At 41.7% G+C, this 9,875-nt stretch overlaps 1 protein-coding gene across 1 annotated transcript in view; it reads right to left on the minus strand.

Annotated features, from left to right (window-relative positions):
• Maats1 (MYCBP associated and testis expressed 1) overlaps positions 1-9,875 on the minus strand; it is a 44,615-nt gene that overhangs the window by 33,337 nt on the left and 1,403 nt on the right. The window contains exons 2-6 of the mRNA XM_021184911.1: positions 5,502-5,578; positions 4,660-4,814; positions 3,407-3,490; positions 2,423-2,479; positions 1,841-2,022 (exon numbers count right to left, since the gene is read on the minus strand). Coding sequence (XP_021040570.1) covers positions 1,841-2,022; positions 2,423-2,479; positions 3,407-3,490; positions 4,660-4,814; positions 5,502-5,578 — 555 coding nt within the window. The remainder of the gene's footprint in view (positions 1-1,840; positions 2,023-2,422; positions 2,480-3,406; positions 3,491-4,659; positions 4,815-5,501; positions 5,579-9,875) is intronic.

Raw genomic sequence — 9,875 nt, forward strand, 5'->3', positions numbered from 1 at the left:
GCGTTCCCCTGTACTGGGGCATATAAAGTTTTCAAGTCCAATGGGCCTCTCTTTCCAGTTATGGCCAACTAGGCCCTCCCTCCCTCTGTGCTTCCCTCCCTCCATCCCTCAGTCCCTCCCTCCTTATCACACAGCTTCTAGTCCATCTCAGTTGCCCCCTGCGAGCTTTATAAACCAGAGTAGCTCACTGAAAAGGGAGTTTGAGAAAGGTAGCTGACCTCCACAGGGACAGTTAGACCAGCAGTAGGAGCCTGGGTTAGAATTACTTGGAGGAATAACTTATGAAGGAAAGACATCATATCCATTGCAGCTTCTCACTCCCAGGCATGGTGTGTCTCTGCCTCCATCACACCTCTGTAGGCCTAAAGAACCATTTTAAACTTTCCTCTCTAAATTCTGGGCGTGTCCAGTCACTAGGTGACTGAGCCCACTCTACTTTGGTGTAGTTATTCTGTGATCTTTTCCAGTAACACTTCTATTTACATTACAACCCACACAGCAAAGTTGCCCGTCTTTTCTTGCATGTTGATTTCACGATCAGCTCCCTTGTGGATCACACTTTTTCGTTACTTAGTGTGTTGTTGTTGACAGGGTCTCGGCTGTACAATACTGGCAAGCCTAGAACTCACAGAGATCCACTTGTCTCTGCTTCCTGAGTCCTGAGATTAAAGGTGTGCATTGTCATGCTGACCTTTTATTAGGGTTTGCTTTTTTTGTTTTGTTGTTGTTGTTGTTGTTTTTAAAGATGTATTTGTTTGTTTGTTTGTTTAATGTATACGAGTTCACTGTCGCTGTCTTCAGACATACCAGAAGAGGGCATCAGATCCCATTATAGATGGTTGTGAGCTGTCAAATGTTTGTTGGGAATTGAACTCAGGACCTCTGCAAGAACAGTCAGCACCCTTAACCGCTGAGCCATCTCTCTGGCCCAGGGCCTTGTTTGCTTGTTTGTATGTTTGTTTGTTCGTTTGTTTTGGTCTTTTGTTTTGTTTTTTTTTTAAAGATTTATTTATTTATTTATTATATGTAAGTACACTGTAGCTGTCTTCAGACACTCCAGAAGAGGGAGTCAGATCTCATTACGGATGGTTGTGAGCCACCATATGGTTGCTGGGATTTGAACTCCAGACCTTTGGAAGAGCAGTCGGGTGCTCTTACCCACTAAGCCATCTCACCAGCCCATTTTGTTTGTTTTTAATATCACAATTTTATTTTATGTGCATGGGTGTTTTGCCTGCATGTGTGATACTGCACCGCTTTCATGTCTGGCACTCTGCAGAGGCAGGACAAGGCCATGTTCCCTGGAATTGAAGACACAGATGATTGTGAGGTACCATGGAGGTCCTGGGAGTTGAACCCAGGTCTGCTGGAAGATCAGCCAGTGTTCTTAAGCACTGGGTCATTATCGAAGCCCTTTATCCGGCTTTTAAATGAGCATTGTTTACAAATAAAAATAGTTTTGTTGCTGCTAGCTGAACCTCATCCCATATTTTACCTTTACAGCACTAACTCTCAGTTCATTTTATCTCTCTGTCACATTCTGGAACTACCTTTATTTATTTGTTTTTTTAAATACATCTGCTGGCCATTTGTCTTCTTTTGAGAAATGCCTCATCAGGCTCATTGCCCATTTTTAAATGATGTTATGTTTTCTGACTGTTGTTCAGTTTGCTGTTCTTGTATATTCTAAAGGCAGAGACTAGACCCTTCCTAATATTTTTATGCAAACACTTTTTCCCAATATGTGAGTTATTTGCTTCACTGTATAAACAAGAATCGCCTGAATCTGGGTCACTCCTAGGAACTCAGTAGTAATATTCAGTGAGAATTACCAACTCACCCCAAGTCAGATTAGCCAGGGTCAAGAGCTCAGGGATGGTGTCTTGACATACGACATATTCTGGAGAGTATGGATCAGTTTGGACGTCTGCATCCCGGTAATCAGTCTGCGTGCCCACAGTGGACTTGGTAGGGATGATTGCATACTTGGAAGACTCGGGAGTAAGCAGAAGTGGTTGTGTCCTACAAGGGTAAAAGTAAAGGCTGAAACTCAATATGAATACTTAAAATACTACATAACCAGGTAAAAACCATTGTATCCCCATGGACACAGTCATTTATGCTTATTACACAAAGGGTATTAAAACAGCAACATTCATTTAATGCTTCGGTTATTTCTAACCTTATTCTTTTAAATATTACCCATGACACACTAAATAAATTAACAGTGAGTTTTAATATCCCACATAATAATAATACCCAGACCTTGGCATACAGAAAATCACCAGAGGGACCAGGAAGGTTCCTGCCTACGATGGCAGGCAATCCATAGCTTGCAAAGTATTGGCCTAGAGAGCTGCCTTCTGGAAGCAAATGTGAGGTGAGTGATGGGTTAAGAAGGTTTTGAAATAAAGTCACTTACTTGACTGGTGATAAAACAACGTTCAAAGGCATCTGTTGAAGAAATGGCAGGAAGGGCCTGGGGGAGGGGGAGAAAGCACAGGTGAGGTTTTCATACTGGCTCAAAACGTTCTTCTTATTTCAATTACTCTTCCCTAAAAATCAGTGAGCTTGAATAAACTTTAAAAAAAAGGAATATTCAAACTTTTGTGTATACAAGACCTCTGGAGATGTTCTTATTTAAAATGCAAATGTCCAGCTGTGGCCCAGGAGATCCAGCCAGAATAGGGCACATCTGGAGCTGTGCTTCCTCACTGTGCACGCTGGCATCTCCTGTGCACCCATATTCTCAGGAGCATCTTTCTACTTGGCCTTCTGATACTTGCTAATCTCCAGTGCCCTCTCAAGTTCCCGAAACCTTCTGAAACAATCAAGGGCTTCCTTTAAAGCCTCCCCCCTTCCACCACGAGCCTAAGAATTTGTATCTACTTTAGTTAAGAAGTTAACTTTTTTTTTTCAGGAAAAAAAAAAAAGCATCCGAACACTTCTATTAAGAAACGTTTGAAAGGAAGCTTGTTCAGATGTGGTATCAAGATTGTTTTCTACCCCAGGATTGGGAAGGAGATCCTCCTTTTGGATTAGTCTGCCTTGAGTCTGCGATTATCACGGGAGTATGAATCACAAATGAAATTCGGAAAATCCCTTGGCTGGGTTGAAGCAGCATTCACAAGTATTGTCCATTTGACACATTTAGCAATTTCCCTGCACCGTGACTTCAAGATACATGTTATATTTGGCTTCATTTGATAGCTCCGTTTTCTTATCAACTATGCACCCTTTGTTGCCATGGTGCCTCATTTACCCTCTGTGATATGTCTGTTGTGAAAAGTAGATAATACTGAGGTAAAGAACTAAACATGATGGCTGACATTCTGACCGCTGCCCCACCATAAGGACCTCTCCCAACAGTCTGACGCTCTGATGTTTATTACTCCTCACTTTCTACCTGTCAAAGAACTTATAGCGGTTCTTTCCAGAAACATCCGGATCTTCAACCTTTTCCTCAGGCATCTGGAAAGAAGTATCCATCCTAAAATGAAGCAGAGAAAGACGTCCAAGTTGTCAACTCTACATGTCATGTTTCTGTGTGTTGTAGGAGGGACAGAGAGAGCATTTGGCTGGCCTACGTCTTACACTAGATACAATCATTGGATCTGGTAAGAGGGAACGTAAGACCTAAGAAGTAAGGATGTTTATAAAATCCCAAATAAAAATATTGCCACTCTTAATGAAAATAGCAGAGTTTCAAGGGTAGTTTTATGCCCTGTCTGGGACACAACTTTATTAGCTTACCATGACTTATAATTCATTTAAATAATCAAGATTTCGGTAGAATTATTTTTGAAGTTACTTTACTTGTAAGTAAACAAAAGAACAACAACAACAACAAACCAACCAACCAAAAAAAGCCCAACCATAGTTAAGGTTCTAGCAGAAAACATCACTTGCAATTTCTGAGGTGAACCAAAAAAACAATAGACTGGGTCATCCCAGTCTTTGGTGGTGAGCTTTCCTTAACGTACACATAAATATGCATTCCAACCGTCTAAAGATATATATATATATATATAATTTATTTTTATAATAATATACAACATGTCATATATAATATAAGCATATATAACAATATTATGATGTATGTAATAATATAATATAATAATATGTAATTATATATTGTATTATAGTAATATATCACAAGTATTATGATATCAATTATTATATGGTTATATATATTAAGCAATAATGATTATACATTCATATATACATATTTATGTATATATACTTATATGAATGTATAGCCATTACCTCTTTTTTTCATTAATTTATTAACTCGCTTTACAGTGAATAATTCACAGTCCCTTTCCCTCCTTTCCTCCCAGTCCCACCTTCTCACCCTCTCTCCCATTTCCCCCTTCCATTCTCCGCAGAGAAAGGGTACCCCCCCAACCCAGGCACCAACCCACCCTGGCACATCAAGTCACATCAGGACCAAATGCATCCTTTCGTACTGAGAGCAGACAAGGCAGCCCAGTTAGGGGAAAGGGATCCAAAGATTACCTCTTAATCAGGCCTGTTTTAGAAAGAGGGATTTACCTCACAGCTGTAAATTTTCAAATCATGTAGAGTAATTAACCCTTTAAAATATCATATTCATTAAAAACATGGCTATGTTTCAGAGCAGGAACCCCTGGTACATACGCAGCTTGAAGCCGGAGTACTTCTTTGTGCTTGGCTTGTCCCTTCCACTCTCGAGTGACGTGCGATGGGACAGGGTCTGTCTTGCTCCAATACATAGAGTATCTTGGGTGATGAAACAGGTTACTGAACATGGACCGAAAGTTGGGAACTTTTTTCTGATGTTAGGAACGGGAGGCAGAGGGGGAAAGGTCAAAAATTGTATGGTCAGATTTTCTAATACGAATCATATTGTAAGCTTTTCCATAAGTACAGATGACCTATGTAGCGGCAGAAGAGGAGTCACTGGTACCCGCACACACTATCTCTATGGGGATACGCAAAAAGCTGGCAATAGTGGCAGGTATGTGGCAGGGGCATGGGACTATGTGACTCTGTACTACATATGTCTTGCCAACACGTAAACTCCCTATATGGGTAAATACATAATTCTCATTGACTTAGTTTATGGGTTCCTGCGTGCATGTGTGTATGTGTGTGTGTGTGTGTGTGTGTGTGTGTGTGTGTGTGTGAATCCAGGTGCCCAGAGAAGTCAGTTAAGGTCATTCAATTCTCCACAAATGGATTTATGAGCAACTCAGTTACAGGTGGTTGTGAGTCACCAGACCTGGGTCTTTATGCAAGAGCAGCAAGCGCCCTTAACCTTAAGCTATCTCTCCAGCCCAGTGTATGGGGTCTTTGTTTGCTATTACTTGATTCTTGAAATGAGCTACATGTATTAATGGGCCTGGTCCCCCATAATCATAGTAATGTAATTCCTACAGTCTCCCAGATCCTGACTAGTGAGTAGCCAGACCAGATGATTCGGATTGACTAGGTTGTGTTAGTAGATGAATTAGACTTACCAGTCTGCTTCGAACCAGGGTGGCTTGGATATTGGCCTGTGCATGGTCTCGCTCACTTGACACAATAAATAATGGGTCTGTAAGGCAGTAAAATGACATAGAGGAGAAAGTATGTTTACCAGGAACAGAATGTGACCCTCTCATTTACCTCTCTCATTTTTATGTATTTTTCTATTTTTAAATTGAAAATAGATTTTAATACAATATATTCTGATTAGCTTTCCATCCCCAAACTCCTCTGGATCTTTTTCTCCTCCCCTCTCATCCAAATCCATGCCTTTCTCTCTCTCTTTAGAAAATAAACAGGCATCTAAAAATGATAATAAAATAAGATAAAAATCTCAAGCAAACTGGGATAAGATAAAACAAACAGAAGAAAAAGGCCCAAAAGAAGAAAATGCAGAGACAGAGACACACATTCTGGCTTTCCCAGGAATCCCATAAAAACACAAAAATTGAAACCATAATATATATGCAAACGATCTGTAAGGTAAATAATAATAATAATCAGCCCTGACAAAGCATTATGCATCAAAAACCCTTCAAAAATGCCATGGAGTTCACTTTGTGTGGGCCATCTACTGCTGGGCATGGAGCCTGGCCTTCAGTTGGAGAGAACTTTTTTCTCTGTGAGTGGTTACCAATTGGAGATAGTTTCTGGGATAGGGATAGGGCTTGTGTCCACTTCCCCTCTCAGCACTGGATTCCCATCTGGCTTAGACCTGTGCGGGCCCAGTGCACACTGCTACAGTCTGCTAGTTCATATCGGCAGTGGTCCTCCTGTGTTTAGAAGACCTTGTTTCCTTGGTGTCTTCCATCCCCTCTGGCTCTTACAATCTCTCTGCTTCCTCTTCCTCAGGGGTCCCCGAGCCCTGAGGTGAAGAATTTGATGGAGACATCCCATTTAGGACTGAATGTTCCAAGGTCTCTCATTCTCTGCACATTGTTCAGTTGTGGGCCTCTGTATCTTGTCCCTTTCTACTTCAGGAGGAAACCTCTCTGATGATGGCTGAGTAGGACGCTGATACATGACTATAGCAGAACGTAATTAGAAGTCATTTTATTGCTACATTTCTTTAGCAGAACAGAAGTGTTTTATTGTCCCCTATGTCCACAGCCTATCTAGTCTCAGGTTCTTGGCCACCTGAGCTGTGGTGGGGATAGTTCCAACTCAGGAAATGAGCTTTCAGTCAAAGAAGATGTTAGTTGGTTACTCCCCAAGCTCTGTGCCACTGTTGCACACTTTAAAAACAATTTGTTTTACATTCGTTCACCTGCCAGTGCTCCTGTGCAGGAGTCAGATCTCTCCTAGCATCGAGTAGGTTCTAGAAAGGAAACCCAGGTCATCAGGCCCTTATATACGATTGAAGTTATCTTACTGGCCTCTCTCATTTTTAACACTGAGTCTTGTTATGTTTTCCAGGCTAGCCTGGAATTCCTGAATGCAGGAGATCTTCCTGCTCCTGCCTTTTAAGGAAGAGACTAGAGGCCAGTGTCCCTGGTTTGCAATTTCTTTTCTCTTTTTCTTTTCTTTTTTTTTGTTTTTTTGTTTTTTGTTTTGTTTGTTTGTTTGTTTGTTTCGAGACAGGGCTTCTCTGTATAGCCCTGGCTGTCCTGGAACTCACTTTGTAGACCAGGCTGGCCTTGAACTCAGAAATCCACCTGCCTCTGCCTCCCAAGTGCTGGGAATAAAGGCGTGTGCCACCACCGCCCAGCAGGCCCTACCACAACTCAATCACTACCCTTTCCTTCAAACATCTTTTCTTTAAAGGTGTGCGCCACCTCACCCGGCTTTTTTTTTTTTTTTTTTTTAAGATGTATTTATTTTATTCATATGGGTGCACTGTAGCCATCTTCAGACACACCAGAAGAGGGCACCAAATTCCATTACAGATAGCTGGGAGCCACCACGTGGCTGCTGGAAATGGAATTCAGGACCTTTGGAAGAGCAGTCGGTGCTCTTAACTGCTGAGCCATCTTGCCAGCTGGCTTGCAATTTCTGAACTGGAAAGCAAACTAGAGAGTTTAGACATTGTCTAACTGTAACTGCTATGGTCCTGTTACCTTCTTCCATTTACCAAGGAATCTGTTAGATGTGTTTTGTTTTGTTTTGTTTTGTTTTGTTTTGTTTTGTTTTTCCTGTGAATTTCAAGTCAACTTATGGAATTCGAATGCAAACAAGAACCCTAAATATTCCTTCTTCTTCTTTCCTATGAATGAACTTCTTTTGTCCCAAGTTACCTAAAAAAATACTTCAAGACGAGAAATCTTTATAAACACTATATGTATTTCCAGTTAAAAGAACACATTTAACAGTGCTAGGTAGATGGACCACTCACTGAAGTGTTTACCACACAAGCATGAAGACATGAGTTCAAAGCATGCACATAAAAAGCTGCACAGCAGCCTGTATACTTGTAATCCCAGGACGGGGGAGGTGGGAGCGGGAAGATCCCAGGGGCTTCTGTCAGCTAGCCTAGCAGCATCGATGAGATCTATGGTCAGTGAGACCTTGCCTTAATTCACAAGCTGGAGAACAACTGAGGAGGGCGTGCAGTATTGATTTCTGCCCCTCTCTCACCACACACACAGAGGGTGGATACATTTAGCCACCATTCTCCACGTTCAGTGCACTCAAAAGATGCAAACGGCACGACACCTTAAGAATTATAGACATGGTAAGAAAATATTCTCTATTAAGAAATAAATAAGATCAGCCATCTTTAGAATGTGTCCCTTAGCTTTATACAGCCTGTGTGGACGATGGGCCCACGTTATCTCTCCAACGGTCAACAAATGATTACTTCACTACAGTAAGTACCTGCTCACTGGGTACATCTTTAATGATGAAGAGTACTGGGAACTGAGTATATTATCTATTGACATCATCTAGTGTGAGGCCTGAGAGAAGGCTCAGCTGTTAAGAGCACTTGTTGTTCTAGCTACTAGCAGAAGACTTGGGTTCAATTCCCAGAACCCACAAGGTGGTTCACAATCATCGGTAACTCCAGTTCCAGGGAACCTCATGCTCTTTTCTGACTCCCGAAAGTACCAGGCACACATGTGGTACAGGTACAGACATGCAGGCAAACACTCATGCACATTAAATAAATAAACAACTTTAAAAAAAAAAATCAACCAACATGACACTAAGTGGCTTTCAGAGAAAGAAATGTAATTTCCCAAGTAGATTTTTCTCAGGGGACACACATACCCTGGCCAAACATTCATTAGATTTATTTCATAAGACAAACACAAGAATAAACAAAGTAGACCACTGGACAGAACATGTGTGGTGGTTTGAATAAATATGGCCTCCATAGGCTCATGTGTTTGAATGCTTGGCACATAGGGAGTGGAATTATTCTGAGGTGTGGCCTGGTTGGAGTAGGTGTGGCCTTATTGGAGGAAGTTTTTCAGTTTGTAGGTGAGCTTTGAGGTCCCCTATGCTCAAGCTCCACCCAGTGTGACACAGAGTCTCTCCCTGTAGCCTGTGGATCAGCATGTATATATAACTCTCAGCTCTGTCCCCAGCATCATATCAGCCTGGATGCTGCCATGCTTCCCATCATGACCATGATGGACTAAACCTCTGAACCTGTAAGCCAGCCTCAATGAAATGTTTTCCTTTATAAGAGTTGTCCTGGTCGTGGTATCTCTTCACAGCAATAAAATCCTAAGATGGAAGTGTTGTACTGGCTAGTCTTATGTGTCAATTTGAGTTTAGAGTCATCAGAGAGGAAAGAGCATCAGTTCAGAAAATGCCTCCATGAGATCCAGACCTTGTCTCTGTAAGGCCTTTTCTCAATTAGTGATCAGTAAGGGAGGGCCCATCCCATGGTAGGTGGTGCCATTTCTGGGCTGGTGGTCCTGTGTTCTATAAGAAAGGAGACTGAGCAAGCCATGGAGAGCAAACCACCGAGAGCAAGCAACAATATCCAAGGCCTCTGCATCAGCTCCTGCCTCCAGTTTCCTGCTCTGCTTGAGTTCCTGTCCTGGCTTCCTTTGGTAATGAACAGCAATGTAGAAGCGTAAGCTTAACAAACCCTTTCCCTCCCAACTTGCTTTTTGGTCATGATGTTTTGTCCCAGCAATAGAAAAGCTAACTAAGAGAGCATGCAGTCGGTAATTACACAGCCCAATCCAAGAAAGTGGGTTTTCGGAAGAGAGTCTGGAGATCCAAAGGAAATACCATAAGGCTGAAAATTATGCCGGGCTCAGGTGACAGCCTGGTTCTACAGAGGGCAAAAATCAGAAAAAGAAAGCATCATGCTTAAATGGTTGCACTTGTTGTAGTATAAATCCAGTAATCTAGTTAACACTTTTTTTTTTGTTGTTTTGTTTTGTTTTGTTTTTTCGAGACAGGGTTTCTCT

Source organism: Mus caroli, chromosome 16 (genome assembly GCF_900094665.2).
Source record: "Mus caroli chromosome 16, CAROLI_EIJ_v1.1, whole genome shotgun sequence".
NCBI classification, from domain to species: Eukaryota; Metazoa; Chordata; class Mammalia; order Rodentia; family Muridae; genus Mus; species Mus caroli.